Raw genomic sequence first — 19,200 nt, forward strand, 5'->3', positions numbered from 1 at the left:
GGGCAGCTGTCTGGCATACACATCCTTAAAAGGGAGAGCAGCTGTCTGACATACAAATCCTTAGAGGGAGGAGAGCTGTCTGGCGTACACATCCTTATGGGGAAAACAGCTGTTTGGCATATACATCCTTATAGGGAGGACAGCTGTCTGGCATACACATCCTTATAGTGAGAATAGCTGTCTGGCATACAAATCCTTAGAGGGAGGACAGTTGTATGGCATATACATCCTTAGAGGGAGGACAGTTGTCTGGCATACACATCCTTATAGGGAAGACAGTTTATGGCATACACATTGTTATAGGGAGGACAGATGTCTGGCATACACATCCTTATAGGGAGGAAATCTGTCTGACATACACATCCTTAAAAGGGATAGCAGCTGTCTGGCATACAAATCCTTAGAGGGAGGACAGATGTATTGCATATGCATCCTTATAGGGAGGACAGCTGTCTGGCATACAAACCCTCATTATAGTAATGACAACAGTCCAGTATACACATCCTAAGAGAGAGGACAAATGTATGGCATACACATCCTTGAAGGATTATATTATTGACAGCTATCTAGTATACACATCCTGATAGGGAGGACAGCTGTCTGACATGCATATCATTATATTAATGACAGCTATCTAGTATACACATCCTGATAGGGAGGGGAGGACAGCTGTCTAACATGCATATCATTATATTAATGACAGCTATCTAGTATACACATCCTAATAGGGAGGATAGCTGTCTGGCAGACACATCTTATTATAGGGAGGACAACTGTCAGCAACATTTTTTAACCTTTTTTAACTTCAGTACTTCTATGGCAAGGACACCTATCCATAAAGGACATTTATGTGGCCTGCTTCCTTTATATACAGATTTACTGTAAATAGTGATGAAATAAGATGACCTTACATACTTTGACATGTGACCTTTCTTTGAAAAGCTGCAACTCAAACTCTCATCTTTGAACTTTCTTGGAAATGTGGGAATTTTAGTGGAGAAGTTAGAATGTACACACCTTTTTAGTGTTGATTATTTTTTTTGGTGTTTGTGTGTGATTTGGTTTGAACAAATTTTCAGTCATATCGCTGCAATGTCTGCAGTGTGACAGTTTATAGTGATGTCTAGCACTGGGGCATCATGCCACAGACATGTAGCATCATGTCCCACCCAGTCACATTATCCTGACACCAAGCCGACCAGTCCTAACACTAACCTCTAAATGCTGAGTGCCAAGAGAGGCAGCTGTTAGTACCATTTTTGTAAGTCTTTTATAAGCTGGGATTGAACCCACGACCTCCTGCATCCAAGGCAGATGCTTTAACCACTAGGCCACTGGAGCGTTTTTTTTTTTGGGTTGTTGCTAATTTTCATGAATAGTCTCAAAATAACTGGAAGAATTTATGTGGACATTAGAAATTTTTCCAATAATTATAAAAGTCAGTTCCTAATTTCAATACTTCCAGAGATGAATTATCAGAATTTTCTTTGGCCACAAAGGTTTATTTCACTGTTGTTTTGATCTGAAAATTTCACACAGTGTTGTATTAGTCCTCTTACAGTTCCTAATTCCACAGAGTGCATTGTTTTAAATTAAGTATTAGTTATCTTATACTATTTAATTACACCGAGTGCATTGTTTTAAATGACTTTTGGTGTGTTTTTGGATTTATAATGTAGTTTTAACAATTTTAGTCATTGGCTGTGATGTTTGCAGTGTGACAGTTTACAGTGATATCTTAGCACTGGGGCATTATGCCGCAGGCATGTAGCATCATGCCCCACCTTGCAACCTTATCCTGTCACCAGGCCAACCAGTCCAAACACTAACCTCTTAATACTGAGCACCAAGCAAAGCAGTTGCTTGTACCATTTTTATTAGTCTTTGAGATGAATCAGCTGGGGTTCAAACCTGGGATCTCCTGCTTCTGAGCACTATTACCACCTAGGACACTGGAGCAGTCTCTTTAAATGACTGTATCAGTCACCTTACAATTCCTAATTACACAGAGTGCATTGCTTCAAATGACTGTATCAGTCACCTTACAGTTTTTAATTACACAGAGTTAGATAACTGTATCAGTTATCTCAACAGTTTTTAATTACACAGAGTTAGATGACTGTATCAGTTATCTCAACAGTTTTTAATTACACAGAGTTAGATGACTGTATCAGTCATCTTACAGTTTTTAATTACATGTAGTACATTGCTTCTTATTAAATGGCTGTCAAATTGAAAACTTGTATTAACTTGAGAAAATGGTTTCTTCATTATATCATGTGATATCCATTTGGTTTTTCTGCATTCTTTTGTGTTATATTTATCCCAAACCATTATATGTTGACTTGAAAAGATTTTGATTGATTTTTGGAAACCAGTATGAGAGCAGTGCTGTGCTGTATCTATTCATGGAACAAATTCATGGGATCTGAACTCTGCAACTCTCTATTGCTTTTTGAAATTCCAATAGTTATCTCTCACTGGGGGTGGAAAATAAACACATTCCTTCATCAGTTAACATCAGCAGTGTATTGATTGAATAAGAATGGTTAATATAAATGGTTACAGTTTCACATACCAAGTATTTCATTTTATTATGAATACAGAATTGATATTCTCCTTGGCCTGCTTTAAGTTTGATAGGAAAATTTGTGTTATGAATTTTTTTTTTTTTTCAGAAGGCAGTTTGAGGTGGAAATGATGTTTTGTCAATCTGGGTGCATCATTTAAGCTGATACTAAAATGAGAAATTTGACTTAATATCGTTAGATGAGGATATTCCACACAATACAAAGTGTCATAGATAAACTGTATATACTTCTGTATCTTTGTGAAAATTTAATGGTGTTGCATTAAATTAAAAAAAAAGTGTTATATCTTAATGTTGTCTTGGAAATTGATCAAACAGTTTGACAAACATCCGTGATTTTGTGAGGGAAACCATTCAGCTTGAGTTAATGTTGTTGATACAAGATAAGACAAATGCATTTTAGTATCATGGTGATAAAGTTATTTTCATTTTTGAGATTTGTCTAATTGCATTTGGATTTTAAATGCAGTCATGTGGATTACTGATACTAATTCAGATTTATTGACATTATGAATTCATTGAATTTTAGCCATTACTGGACCCATCAACTAACAGCAAACTGTCCTAGGAAATGTTTATTATCTGTTCCATGCAGTGGGTAATGAACATTTTGTATCAAAGCTTATGAGCATTTGTGAACATTGTATTGATGACGGTTTGCAATGAATGTATGCTGCTCAGGGATTTCTTATGCATCAAGATACTGCCTTTGATTGAATTGTGTTCCTAGCCTGTTTTGCCACTTAAGCTTGCACTATGACGGTTGCAACATTACCGCCTCTCAAGGCGCGTTTTGTGCCACCCTCTAAGTATACAAAGAGACTGAGAAAGACACATTGTTATAAACTTCGTCACCTGAAGGAGGATAAGATGAAGCTTCGGCGTCTTGGATCTGGGATGATGCCGCCACTAATATTGGACAGCATGATCCTTTCTGATTTACTTCAGAGAATGCCGGTAATTCACTTTTGACAATTTTAAGAATATTTTTCAGAATTTTGCACTTTATATGTCTATGACAGGCAAATAATGTTAAGACAGTGAATGTAAGAGTTGAACCCCATTCTTCTGTTTCTGTTATGTGTTTGATCACAACTATAAGCTATTTTTGGACAAAATTGGAGTTGCCTCCCATTCTGATTTTATATGGACTCGATTCAGATAAGTCTAAGACATGTAGTACATCTCAAGAAAAATTATTTGCTAAACTCCTAACTAGTTTTCTCACATGATGCTATATCTCCTTAAAAGTAATTGGATACTGTAGCACAGAATGCTGATATCTCCTTAAAAGTATTTGGATACTGTAACACAGAATGCTGATATCTACTTCAAAGTATTTGGATACTGTAACACAGAATTCTGATACATGTATCTGCTTCAAAGTATTTGGATACAGATACTGTAACACTATTTAATATTGGTTTCAAATTGCCTCTTTAGTATGATTGTCACTTAAGTATGTTCCTTTATGAGTATAAGGCAGTTTAAATTGATAATTCAATTACATAATTCATTAGTCATCTTCAATGTACATTAGGAATAATAATAATAATAATGAGGACTTTGTATAGCACCTATCTTTAGAAGCTCTAAGCACTTTACAACATTGGATAACACCTATAACAAAAAGACCAACATATATAATGATATTATTACAAAAAACATACACCATGAAATTAAAAAACATAAAAAACATGCTGAAAATATTTAAAGTAGGGAACATTATTAGGTCTTAAAGTTTGTTCTTGCAGTCGAAATAAGTGAGTTTTAAAAGCACTCTTGAATGGGATCACTGTGTCTTTGTGTCTAAGTTCAATCCACGTTGCTGGGCCCTGGTATGTAAAAGAACGTTGTCCATATGACTTTGTTTTCATAGTGGGAATAATGAGTATATGATTGTCAGAAGAGGAGCATAAGTATCTTGTTGGTGTGAACACATGGGTGAGGTTGGATAGGTATGTTGGACTGGAGTCCGTCAGTGAAACGTAGCACAGAGAACAAATTTTGTTTACAAAAATTTTGAAAACAAAAACAGACCACTCATGACACTGATCACTTGTAAAGTGAATGACTGCTGTCAACTACCTCAGCACAGCAGACCCTTGTCTCTGATTGGCTGATCGCTAATTAAACTTAGTGTGTGGGTCCACTGAACTTACCCTGAACTGACCCACATCACTAGCCCTGGCTGGACTCCATTCTTTGTGTAAACATCATTTAATTACATTAAACACCTATTTACACAATCTAAAATATATGGAATGGTGGACAGGTGGACCATAACTGAAGTCGCTCATTCACCCAACACTCATGTACCTATAGCTGGACTGAGTGACAGGTGAACTGCATATATGATACATTAAAGCACAAGAAGTAATAGAGAATTAGTCTCTAACTCTTTAATTAGCATTATAAAATAGTACATAAGTATACATCTTTGGTATTCCAAGGGTCTCACCCTCCACTGCCTGAGGTTAGTTGGGATAAGATGGTAGAGAAGCATGCAGTAACTATGAGGCAGAATCTCGCCAGTATAACTGATGTCAGGGCCAAATGGCCAGCATGCCCTATCTATGAGGCAGAATCACCAGTATGACTGATGTCAAGGCAGAATTGCCGAATTTCGAGGCAGACTCACCAGTATGACTGATATCAAGGTAGAATTGCCGATGTTTGAGGCAGACTCGCCAGTATGACTGACTGACATAACTGTTAAGGCAGAATTGCTGCTGTATTGAGGCAGAGTTGCCACAACTTGTCATGTCTGTAAGTTGAGTGGATTGGGGACAGAATGCCCAAACAACACTGCATGCCGAGAATGGAACTGCAGTAGTATGCAGTGGAGAGCCCCAAGGAACGGACATTTGAATGGAACTTACATTGTTCCTGCACATGTATAAGGCAGTTTAAATTGATAATTCATTAGCAATGCACTTCTAAATGTTTTTTAGATTTTATTATAATTAAGAACATAAACAGTCAGAAATTGAAGTCAAATCCCATTTTCATCATATTCACAAGCGCTGGTTTCCAGAAGCTGCCTAATGTTTTCAAAATGCACGAATAACAAAGCCTTTCTAAGACAATTAAAAAGTGTGAATATAAAGCCTTAAAAGGTAATTTCTTGAAACTGCAGATATCTTTTAGGAACGTGACAAAGTCCCTATGACTTTCCACTATTAAAAATATACAGAAGCATGTCTGCTTAGGAAAACATAAACTTTGCATAGACAGAATGCAACTGGCTTTCATTAAATGTTGGTTTGCATGTGTATTCTACTTGTCATTATTTTGTATATTACCTTGCATTATAGCCATCTTAATTAGCACATTACATTACATTATAGTCATCTTAATTAGTACATTACCTTACATTAGTCATCTTAATTAGCATATTACATTACATAATAGTCATCTTAATTATTACATTACCTTGCATTAGCCATCTTAATTATTACATTACCTTACATTATAGTCATCTTCATTAGTACATTACCTTACATTATAGTCATCTTAATTAGTACATTACCTTACATTATAGTCCGATTAATTAGTACATTACCTTACATTATAGTCATCTTAATTAGTACATTACCTTACATTATATTCATCTTAATTAGTACATTACCTTACATTAGTCATCTTAATTAGCATATTACATTACATAATAGTCATCTTAATTATTACATTACCTTGCATTAGCCATCTTAATTATTACACTACCTTACATTATAGTCATCTTAATTAGTACATTACCTTACATTATAGTCATCTTAATTAGTACATTACCTTACATTATAGTCCGATTAATTAGTACATTACCTTACATTAGTCATCTTAATTAGTACATTACCTTAAATTATAGTCATCTTAATTACTACATTACCTTAAATTATAGTCATCTTAATTATTACATTACCTTACATGATAGTCATCTTAATTTTTACATTACCTTACATTATAGTCATCTTGATTAGTACATTACCTTACATTATGGGGCCCCGAGTGGCCGAGTGGTCTAAAGCGTTCTCCGTTACGGATCACTGCCATCTCACCTCTGTCTGCGCCGGTTCGAGTCTCGGATTCAGCCAGTGTGGGTATGTGAGAAAGCTTGCCAGTAGCTTCTCGTGGGTCGGTGGTTCTTTCCGGGGTTTTCCCGGGTTCTTCCTCCACCATTAATACTGGCTGCCATGTATAGCCTATCGTGTGCTGAAAAATGGTGTTAAACCCTACAACAACAACAACAACAACAACCTTACATTATAGTCATCTTGATTAGTACATTACCTTACATTAGCCATCTTGATTAGCACATTACATTACATTATAGTCATCTTAATTAGTACATTGCCTTACATTATAGTCCTGTTAATTAGTACATTACCTTACATTAGTCATCTTAATTAGTACATTACCTTAAAGTATAGTCATCTTAATTATTACATTACCTTACATGATAGTCATCTCAATTATTACATTACCTTACATTATAGTCATCCTAATTTCTCAAAAATAGTAACAATTGTATATTGTTAATAATTCCATGTATTATTGAAATTTTCCAATACACTTAGTTGCATTGAGATCCTGTATCATACCAATTTAACTATTTAATTCTTTTGAATGAAAGCAAAATATGTACTTGGTACATTCAGACATGAATAGTTTTTAAGTACCCATCTCAGGGAGGTGAAGAAAATAGTCTCCTAAGATGGGTATTTGCTTAATATAGTTTTATATTATTTGGTGTAAGGTATTTTTAAGAAAATATGTTTAAGACAGGCACTTGCCTACAAGAGGAGACTTTCTGGGTAAGTTTTATTGACAATCTTCTCTAACCTGTTTATAGTTTCACTTTTACCTACACACATGTTCAAAGAATATTTTATACTTTATGGTCTCTCTAAGTCTACTTAGAATATACACTTTTAATAAGAGAGTGTTTTGCAAGCATCAATGAGCAAATCAGCGAATTGCTCAACATGATTGATTTTTTAATCTCTTATGGAATAATGACATAAATGACTGTTGTGTGTCTCTTATGAAATCAACACAAATTTAAGATCCTGTTCACTGTTGCATGTCTCTTATGAAATCAACACAAATTTAAGATCCTGTTCACTGTTGCATGTCTCTTATGAAATCAACACAAATTTAAGATCCTGTTCACTGTTGCGTGTCTCTTATGGAATCAACACAATTAAATAGATCCTGTTCACTGTTACATTTTGTCAAGGCACTCTCACTAATTGCCCTGACACTAAATAACATATATGTGTTGCTGTGCCACAAAACACACCAAACACACATTACATAAGATGTCACACCCATCATGGTCTTTGAAATGGTCATTGAGTTGCCAGTATATCCCAAAATGATAATTGTTTTATTAGGGTCAGTAGATGTAAAAGAAGTTTTATTATGGTCAGTATATCCCTAGATATGCAAGAAGTGTTTTATCATGTTGTGGTCAGTATATCTCTAGATGTAAAAAAAGTGTTTTATTATGTTGTGGTCAGTGTATCTCAGGATGTACAATAAGTTTTATTTTGGTCAGTATATCTCTAGATGTCCAAGAAGTGTTTTATTATGTTGTGGTCAGTGTATCCCTGGATGTATAAGGTTTTATTTTGGTCAATATATCCCTAGATGTACAAGGTTTTATTTTGGTCAGTATATCCCTAGATGTCCAAGAAGTTTTATTTTGGTCAGTATATCTCTAGATGTACCTGGTTTTATTTTGGTCAGTATATCCCTTTAAAGTTCAGTGTAATGTAATGTCCCTCATCTTTACATCCTTTGTAGACTTGGAATGAATTGAAATCTAGAGTGGACTTAAAATTCAGTGTAATGTAATGTCCCTTATCTTTACATACTTTGTAGACTTGGAATGAATTGAAATCTAGAGTGCATTTTAAAGTTCAGTGTAATGTAATGTCCCTCAGCCTGTATTTCACAGCAGTAGAATTACAGTACAACCTCATTATAAGGACAGTCATCATATACAATTACAGTACTACCTCATTATAAGGACATTTATAATATAGATTAACAGCACTACCTCATTATGAGGATATTCGTGATATAGATTTACAGTATTACCTTATTATAAGGACATTCATAATACATAAATATGGCACTACCTCATTATAAGGACATCCATACTATAGAATTACAGCATTACCTCATTATAAGGACATTCCTAATATAGAATTACAACACTACCTCATTATAAAGACATTCATATAGAAGTAAACACTACCTCATTATAATACAGTTCCTTTTGTCAAGTTTATTATCTATGAGTTATCAAAAGAAAACCCAAATCCCAGTGAGCAAAATGGTTGCATACTTGTGAAGAAATGGTGGTGAAACTTTTTTCTGAATAAAAATAGACAGGTTTAAAGTAACTTTTAGAATAAAATGTACTGTCACTAGGTGCAACACTGGTCTTTTTAATTCTGAAAAATGATATAGAATATTTGAACTATAAGAAAACAATCTTTATATGAATTGATTTTTAATAAAGACAGAAGGAAAAAGAAAATCAAGATTGCTCTTGCATTGTCCATCAGTATAGTTTAAGTCATTATCAAGTTACTTTTTTATACTAAATTTAATGTCTCAACAATTTAAATTGCATTATTCAAAGGCAGATTTCAGTTATACCATAAACAAGTCCACACTGACTGAATCTCTGCCCCTTTAAAAAAAGTACTCTTTTACACTGGTATTCCTATTGTTTACCCCATTTGATTGTTTTGTTTTGTTGTTGTTGTTGTTGTTGTTGTGGGGTTTAACGCCATTTTTCAGCACGATAGGCTATACATGGCGGCCAGTATTATTGGTGGAGGAAGAACCCGGAAAACCCCAGAAAGAACCACCGACCCACGAGAAGCTACTGGCAGGCTTTCTCACATGCCCACATTGGCTGAATCTTAGACTCGAACCGCCGCAGACAGAGGTGAGATGGCAGTGATCCGTAACGAAGAGCGCTTTAGACCACTCGGCCACTCGGGGCCCCCGTTTTGTTTTGTAACATACTGGTATGTTATGAAAGCTTAGTAGATATGAAAAGGTTGTTTACTCACTTCTGTAGATACACATCACTGAAACAGGGTGAAATGGTTGTGTTGGCTGGTGTTGGTTACAGCTAGATTCTGTACATTATATCATTGGGGTGGGTGTATTGGCTGATGTTGGTTACAGCTAGGTTTTGTTCATGATAACATTGGGGTGGGTGTATTGACTGATGTTGGCTACAGCTAGGTTGCATGATATCATTGGGGTGTGTGTATTGGCTGATGTTGGTTACAGTTAGGTTCTTTATATAATATCATTGGGGTGGGTATATTGGCTAATGTTGGTTACAGTGAGGTTCTATGTACGATATCATTGGGATGGGTGTATTGGCTGATGTTGGTTACAGCTAGGTTCTGTTCGTGATATCATTGGGGTGGGTGTATTGGCTGATGTTGGTTACAGTTAGGTTCTTTATATAATATCATTGGGGTGGGTGTATTGGCTAATGTTGGTTACAGTGAGGTTCTATGTATGATATCATTGGGATGGGTGTATTGGCTGATGTTGGTTACAGTGAGGTTCTGTACATGATATCATTGGGGTGGGTGTATTGACTGATGTTGGTTACAGTGAGGCTCTATGTATGATGTCATTGTTGTGGGTGTATTGGCTGAAGTTGGTTACAGTGAGGTTCTGTCTATGATATCATTGGGGTGGGTGTATTGGCTGATGTTGGTTACAGTGAGGCTCTATGTATGATGTCATTGTTGTGGGTGTATTGTCTGAAGTTGGTTACAGTGAGGTTCTGTCTATGATATCATTGGGGTGGGTGTATTGGCTGATGTTGGTTACAGTGAGGTTCTGTGAATGATATCATTGGGGTGGGTGTATTGGCTGATTTTGGATACAGTAAGGTTCTGTATATGATATGATTGGGTTGGGTGTATTAGATGATGTTGGTTACAGTTAGGTTGCATGATATGATTGGGGTGGGTGTATTGGCTGATGTTGGTTACAGCTAGGTTGCATAATATCATTGGGGTGGGTGTATTGGCTGATGTTGGTTACAGCTAGGTTGCATGATAACATTGGGGTGGGTGTATTGGCTGATGTTGGTTACAGCTAGGTTGCATGATAACATTGGGGTGGGTGTATTGGCTGATGTTGGTTGCAGCTAGGTTGCATGATAACATTGGGGTGGGTGTATTGGCTGATGTTGGTTACAGCTAGGTTGCATGATAACATTGGGGTGGGTGTATTGGCTGATGTTGGTTGCAGCTAGGTTGCATGATAACATTGGAGTGGGTGTATTGGCTGATGTTGGTTACAGCTAGGTTGCATGATAACACTGGGGTAGGTGTATTGGCTGATGTTGGTTACAGCTAGGTTCTGTTCATGATATCATTGGGGTGGGTGTATTGGCTGATGTTGGCTACAGCTAGGTTGCATGATATCATTAGGGTGGGTGTGTTGACTGATGTTGGCTAGAGCTAGGTTCTGTATATGATATCATTGGGGTGGGTGTATTGGCTGATGTTGGTTACAGCTAGGTTCTGTATATGATATCATTGGGGTGGGTTTATTGGCTGATGTTGGTTACAGCTAGGTTCTGTATATGATATCATTGGGGTGGGTGTATTGGATGATGTTGGTTACAGCTAGGTTGCATGATATCATTGGGGTGGGTGTATTGACTGATGCTGGTTACAGCTAGGTTTTGTATATGATACAATTGTCGTGGTTTTGTTAGATCACTCCAGTTACTGCTAGGTTGTGTAGATGCATGATATGATGTGGGGTTGTGGTTTCGGTTGACATTAGTTATAATTTTATTAAAGGGAAGGATAGAATCACATTTAATATTTTAATAGATAATTTTTTTAATAATTACAATAAAATGAACATAAAAGCAGATATCATGGATACATTGTTATGTCAGGGATCACAGACTTTGCAATGCAGTACACAAATTGATGTACTCGTACAAGTTTTATTCTTTTTCACTCTCTCTCTCTCTCTCTCTTCCATTCTTTCTTTATTTTCATTTCCAGTTATCTAAATGAAAGTATAAGAAAATAAACTCTAACCCATGAATAATTCACTTTGCCTGATACAAGTTGATGGAATATTGTTCCTCACTTTTTCATGGACACATATGGCACATGGTTGAGCTGAGGTGCATCAGCTCCATTTGTAAATATCCTTCAGTTGATGCCACTAAAACACTTGTGTGTTCATTAGTACTTTCAAGACTGGACTATTTAACTCAGTTCTGTCTGGTTCATCTCGATATCTACTCCAGAAACTTCAAAAAGTTCAAGACACATCTACTCAGATCATACTTAGAGTACCATGATCTGAGAGCACACCTCCCCGCTGCTCTGGTCCCTACACTGGCTATCCATTTGATCCAGAATCAAACACAAAATTTGTTCTCTGTGCTTTGTTTCACTGACGGACTCTAGTCCAACATACCTATCCAACATCACCCATGTGTACACACCAGCAAGATACCTACGCTCCTCTTCTGACAGTTGTATACTCATTATTCCCACTATGATAACGAAGTCACGTGGACAACATTCTTTTGCAACATGGAATGAATTGCCCACTGAACTTAGACACAAAGACACAGTGATCCCATTCAAGAGTGCTTTTAAAACTCACTTATTTTGACTGCAAGAACTTAAAGACCTAATAATGTTTCCTAACTTAAATATTTTCAGCATGTGTTTTTTCTTATTTCTAATTTCATGGTGTTTGCTTTTTGTAATCATATCATTATATATGTTTTGTTTATGTTATAGGTGTTGTCTAATGTTGTAAAGTGCTATACAAAGTCTTCATTATTATTATTATTATTATTATTATTATTATGGCTGATAGCTATACAAAGTCCTCATTATTATTATTATTATGGCTGATAGGTCTGCCACATTTACATTGCAGTTAAAAAGTTTCGCATTCTCAAAGTAGCCTTTGCTAATGTAGGTTTCTATGCTATTTGTATTTAAGTGTGATTTCAATGTGTTTCAAGTAGTTTTCTGATAAATTCAGGAAGCAAATCCATTAGCATTATAGTACACATGTACCCAGCAGTCACCATCTTTGATGAAAGAATGCCTTGCATAAGAGTTGATACATATCCCATAGTAAGAGTTGTTACATATCCCATAGTAAGAGTTGTTACATATCCCATTGTAAGAGTTGTTACGTATCCTAAAGTAGGCATGACTATGCAGTCAGTCAGCTGTATCATATGGGCATACACATTATGGGCATACATTATATGCATACATTTATAGCTACTATTCAAATGATTTCATTTATTCAGTTTCCCATGGGTGCAGTGGTTTGGCAAGGATGGCAGGCATACCTTCTTTGTACATTCATTGTTTGATATTGTATCAGATTTTGATAAGAAGGGAAACATTTGAGACAGATGTGTATTTTTCATGTATTATTGGTGACATAAACTGAATGATGAGTTGATAAGTCTATTTACCCATGGTCACATGCAGGGTACCTAACTCTGTCAGTGTAAGGCCCTTCATTATAACAAGGTTCCTGTTACAGGTATGGTCATCAGTTCCATTTCATTAGCTTGTAATTAATTTGTCATCACATCATTATAAAGCAGTATACTCAATGTCTCCTATGGACAGCATTATTAGTGTTATGCTGAGATAAAACTTTATTTTATGTTTTGGCTTGCCAGTACTCTGTCTGTCTGTCTGAATCTCTCTCTCTCTCTCTCTCTCTCTCCATATATATATATATATATATATATATATATATATATATATATATATATATATATATATATATATATATATATATATATATATATATATATATATATATATATATATATATATATATATATATAATAAGGTTGCAAATTTCTGTCAGTTTATGAATAACGCTTTAACTTGGGGCCAGAGAACAATTAATTAGATTTATGGGGACAGGTACTTGTTAAATCGCTATACTGCAATGATTTATAATGTCTCTGTTGGGAGAGGAAGTGATTCTTAATTAAGCCTTCATTTACATAGCCATTAGATGACTAGAAAAGGGATGGTTAACTTTGATTTTATATCGGAACTGTCAGAAGCTGACTTTTTCCAGATCTGTTGTTTGGAATTCTATAAGTCATGCTGACTGCAATTTTGGTGCCTAGTTATAAAAGGTGGTAAATATATTTAACCCTGATTGGTTACACTATATAAGGGGCATGTTTCCCTCACAAAATTCCTTGGGCTTTAAATATTGCCCCCATCAAAAAATCTAGTCAGTCTGCAATTTTCCTGCAAAAGTGAAAATATAAGGGACTCCAAGACTGAATTTGGAAGAAATTCTCTCGTAAAATATTGGTCAAAGGGACAGGATGTCTTAAAAGTCAATGGACACAATTTTGGCGGTAGAAGCGAACAAAGTTTGAAAGCACAAGGGGAAATAGGTCCAAGGACGTATCCATGGAAGTATCAATGGATGTATCAACTGAAGTATCTACTTACATATCCACCTACCCACACAATGTTTGAGGGCTGAAAAGAGGCAAGACAGTAGGGAGGTTTGAAAAGGGAAAAAGGGAAAGGACCAGGAACAACCACCCCAATGAAGTTGGAGTGGACTGGAATAAGCAGGTTATGAAGTTGTACAACGCAATGACTTCGATCGTTCATCGATTATATGATTAACTAATTCTATCATTTAAAACAGATGAGCTATTTATATAAATATATCTGTGTTTGAAATTTGGTGAAAAATTTATTCCAAAAAGAGGTGTATCTTCCTAATATATTGTATTATCCCATTTGTTCATGTAATTGATTAAATTTTTGTTTTTCCATGTTTGGGGGCTCATGTCATTCAGTTCTATGTATCTGCTCAGATCTCATTTTATTCCATCTATAATTTCACTTTTTATTAACTCGATCCTTGCAACAATACCGAGGGTGATCATAATACCACACCACCAGTAGAACACTATGTCTCAGTCAATAAATTTAGGAAACCTAATAAGTATTTCAGCCACAAAAATCTGACATATATGATTGTGTTTTTTTTATATGCCTGCCAAAAGGTAGAGCATTATGTATTAAGATGTCTGTCCATCCATTTGTTTATTACCAACTATTTTTCAGCACATTAACTTGAATTGTCAACAATCAAAAGTTACCAGGTGGTAAGGAAGAAACCTATCAATTTTGGGGTTACTAAAGATCAAGTTGTCCACCATCTACAGCTACTAAACTTTGACTAGTACTTGGGGTAAGAAGGCACCCAGTTAAGTTTTTGGGTCAAAAGGTCAAAAGTTAAGGTCACTATTACTGAAAGAAGAGCAATACTATAACTCATTAGCTTGAGTTGTCCACCATATACAGTTACCAGTGTTCATGAAGGCAGAAGGCTGTTGATTTTGGGGTCAAAGTTCATGAAGGCAGAAGTCTGTTGATTTTGGGGTCAAAGTTCATGAAGGCAGAAGTCTGTTGATTTTGGGGTCAAAAGATTAAAGACCATGGTCACTGTAACTTCAAGAGAATTTTTTTCTTCTGCATAATAACATTAGTTCTCTACCATCTACTTTTGAACTGTGTAAGTACTTAGCATCTATATGTACATTGTGTGAGAATTTAGCATATTCTTTGACACTGTGCAAGAATTTATCATCTACATTTACACTGTAAGTATTATAATCTATATTTACACTCTGTAAGTATTTAGTATCTATATTTATACTGTGTAAGTATTTAGCATCAACATGTACACTGTGTATTTACCATCTACATTGTATAAGTACTTAGCATCATTATCAATATCTACCAATTCTTCATTTCAAGAGCTTTATATATGATTGTCAGAGTAACTCATTTTGACTAGGACTTATTGTTTGGTATATTAGTAGTCAGGTTTCTTTTTCAGTTAATATTTATATAGAGAATTTTAGCCCAGTGTTTGAAAAAAATGGTCTTACCAGCAAAATCAACTCATATCCTTGCAATTTAGCTTGTTCATTTTTTGGGGGAAAGCCCTGTGCTTTGGTGTCAAATTGGCATTATTCATGCTCACTGATACATGATGACTCGCTTTCCCAACATTGTTAATGATGACTGTCATGATTTTTATTGGGTCTGCTATACTTTTAAAGGTAGACCAGCTTTCAGGTCAAGCACAGAATTCTTGTAATAACATTGGACAGTGATTGCATGTGCTCTCTGCATTTTGCTTTTGCACCCCTTGAGTTATGGGTTGGCTGTGTACATATGCATGAGCCAAGGTGACCTCATTGCCATTTTATTGACAACTGATGTAAATGCATGATGAACATGTACTTGGAAAACAATTCACCATATTTATATACTCAATCATCTGCCCAACATTGGTGTACCCTGCTCATCTTTCCCCATTTTTAATTCACCTCCATCCATCCTTCCTTCCATCCCACTTTAGTTTCTGGACCATAACTCCAAAATAAATTAAGATATCTCTTTGAAACTTGGTACTATTTCTACATGAGATGAGCTGTATAGATGTAAATGTGGCACTGTATACATTTGAGATGAGTGACCTAAATGTAAACTTGGCACTGTACACATGAGATGAGTGATCTAGATACAAACTTGACACTATATATTTGAGATGAGTGATCTAATGTAAACTTGGCACTGTACACATGAGATGAGTGATCTAGATGTAAACTTGGCACTGTACACATGAGATGAGTGATCTAGATGCAACTTGGCATTGTACACATTTGAGATGAGTGATCTAGATGTAAACTTGGCACTGTATACATTTGAGATGAGTGATCTAGATGAAAACTTGGCACTGTACACATGAGATGAGTGATCTAGATGTAAACTTGGCACTGTACATATTTGAGTTGAGTGATCTAGATGTAAACTTGGTACTGTACACATATAGGATGAGTGTGTAATGATTTAATATTAAATTTAGTGAACACATTGAATAATGTTCAGCTTTTGCCCATCAAGGGCTTGCAGAAGCTGGAGATTATTCAACTCATCTCATAAATTCAATATTAAACATGTTAAATCATTGCCCATTTGAAATCCTCTATATATAAGTGGAGATGACATTGATTGCTACTAGCTTGCAGTGAAAGGTATCATGTACTTTTCATTACCATAATGCATTTCATATCAAGTACAGGTAAGTTTGAGATTCAGTTTATCACTAAAGTTCTGGTATTCTCCGTTCGTTAAAGGTATCGCTGTACAGAAAACATTTTCTCATTTCAGTCCCTTCTGCAGACGGAACAGTATGTGGCACCCCATGGCACAGCCATCCTTGAACCAGACTTCCCTGAGATGGACAGCAGGTCACAAAGCTCAACATATAGTGGATCTTTCAAGGGTACCAGGGTGAAGAGGAAATACTCATCCCATGAAAAACAGGAGAAAGGTACCCGATGGTTATGAATTAGGCAGGATTTTCCATTATTGTTTTGTTGGAGGAAAATTTAACTTTTTTACTGTATCTTACAAAATTCTTTTAATCAGCTGATTAACTAAGTTGTCAAATTATATTTGCATTATTTTTTTCAATACCTTTTGTTATTTCTGAAAATTTATATTTCCATCCAGAATTGCTCTCTGCCTCTCTCCAGCATTAATTTGTACTGTATTGTCAATTTTGTTTCATCAGAAAGTTCCAGGTTTGTATACAATGGTCCCCATCTTATATGGCCACCCCTTCAGCACCAGGAAAGTGGCCTTATAAGATGGGTGGCCTTTCCAGAGAGGGACTATATTTGTGAGATGTATATGTTTATGTGTATATAGTAGGAAAGCTACAAAAATCTTAAAGCAGTTAATATCTTCATTAAAAAGTAGCATTAATTATTAAAATGTTCTTCTTGTCTTATAAATAGAGTTATTTCAAGTAACATAAATTCATAGTTCTTATTCTTAGGCATGAAAAGTAATTGGGATATTGTTGTCATTTCCATCACAAAACCATTAAAACACTTTATTTAGATCTTGGTATATACGTTGTTTTGTATTTAAAGTTATTCTCTTCCTATTTACTCCATTGTCCCACTGCTAGAGAATATTCTTCTTAACTTTTATGATCTTGTTTATTTAAGTCTTCCCAACATAAAATCTGTCAGCAAGTGAACTCTCCCCATTGTTGTCAAGTCGAATAACTGTTACTTTTTCTTCTTAAGTATTATTTCTTCATTTATGTGATGACATGTTACTTTTTGTAATGATTTATTCCTATGTTGCTAATTGTACAGTACTGGAATTTAATTTTGCAGATGAAACTTTTGTATACTAAAAACCTTTTTATAAAGGAAGTGATACACGAACTGTCATGTGATATTTCGGTCTTTGTCTGGTACCTTGTTTTGTTTAAAGTTGATTTTTTCTTTGTGTATGTGTTAATCCGCAAAATCTATTTTTAGCCTATCTGACCAGGCTATGATCTTGACAATTACATTGGTCGTAATCATCAATTTAAAAAAAAAAAACCAAACAATTCCACTGTGTGATGCCCAAAGCTCTATCAAAATATTGCTGACTCCATTTCTATCTGTCCATGCTATGATCTTGATAGTAATTAACAATTTTAAAAAAATCCGCTGTGTTTAGCCCAAAGCTCTATCAAACATTGCTGTCCCCATTTCCTGCATATGTCAGCATTAATGATATAATAATAACTTTAGTGGTACATGTACTTTAGCCAACACTTCTTTCATTAACAAAAACCTGACATCCAGAAACCAGCATCGGGAGATATAATCGGATTACTTATCTTACCGTAATTAAATATTGGTTCTGGACATATATTAATAATAAAATGTAGCTGCTTGTGAGGGGTAAATTTTACATTTTTGCATTAATATGTTGGCCACTGGTCACGTTAGAGGGGTGGTCTTTTTTGAGGGTACTTTTGAACACAAACTTGTTGATGTAAAGGTATTCTGGCCATAAAGATTGGGTGCCACTGGTCAGGGAGGGCTGTTCATGAGGGGTACCACTGTACAATAATCCAGATACATGTATATCATACTTGTATTGTTATGTATTTTGATCTATAATGAAATCATATATCAAACAAAGACAACATGTTTCAGTTCATAGCAAAGCAGCTCAGGCTGACAGAGATGAAAGGGAAGACGGTGACTATGACATACACTCAAGTTTCACATCCAACATCCCTCAGCTGCCTCCAGTACCACATGGTCCAAATCTTGTTCTAACTCCAATTGGTGAGGCCAGTCGAGAGCACACACAAGCTTTGTCACTGCCACCTGTTATTAGAAATGGTAAATACCGATATTTTTCCTTTATGTATATAACATTTTGAGAAGCTACTATGTCAGTTCATGAGTAGTGTTTGAATTGTTTAGCAAAATGTTCTCAGTGTGACCTGCTTTCCAGGGTTTCTTAAGAATTGCAGAAAAATATTATTTGGTCTCTAATTCTGATATGTTTGCAACAGGATGCATATTGGTTTCAACATGTTTTGGGCACAATTTAACTGGGTTACAAATTGCTTTCAAATGCATGACCATTTTAACACATATGTCAAAGGGTGCCCTGATCAAG

At 35.5% G+C, this 19,200-nt stretch overlaps 1 protein-coding gene across 1 annotated transcript in view; it reads left to right on the forward strand.

Moving 5' to 3' along the window:
* The window catches only part of LOC149789493 (uncharacterized), a 328,072-nt gene that overhangs the window by 114,082 nt on the left and 194,790 nt on the right, over nt 1-19,200 (forward strand). The window contains exons 7-8 of the mRNA XM_089971520.1: nt 16,885-17,047; nt 18,726-18,917. Of these exons, the coding sequence (XP_089827646.1) occupies nt 16,885-17,047; nt 18,726-18,917 (355 nt within the window). The remainder of the gene's footprint in view (nt 1-16,884; nt 17,048-18,725; nt 18,918-19,200) is intronic.

This window comes from Sinohyriopsis cumingii, chromosome 10 (assembly GCF_028554795.1).
Source record: "Sinohyriopsis cumingii isolate HCF-2022 chromosome 10, ASM2855479v2, whole genome shotgun sequence".
In the NCBI taxonomy this organism is placed as follows: Eukaryota; Metazoa; Mollusca; class Bivalvia; order Unionida; family Unionidae; genus Sinohyriopsis; species Sinohyriopsis cumingii.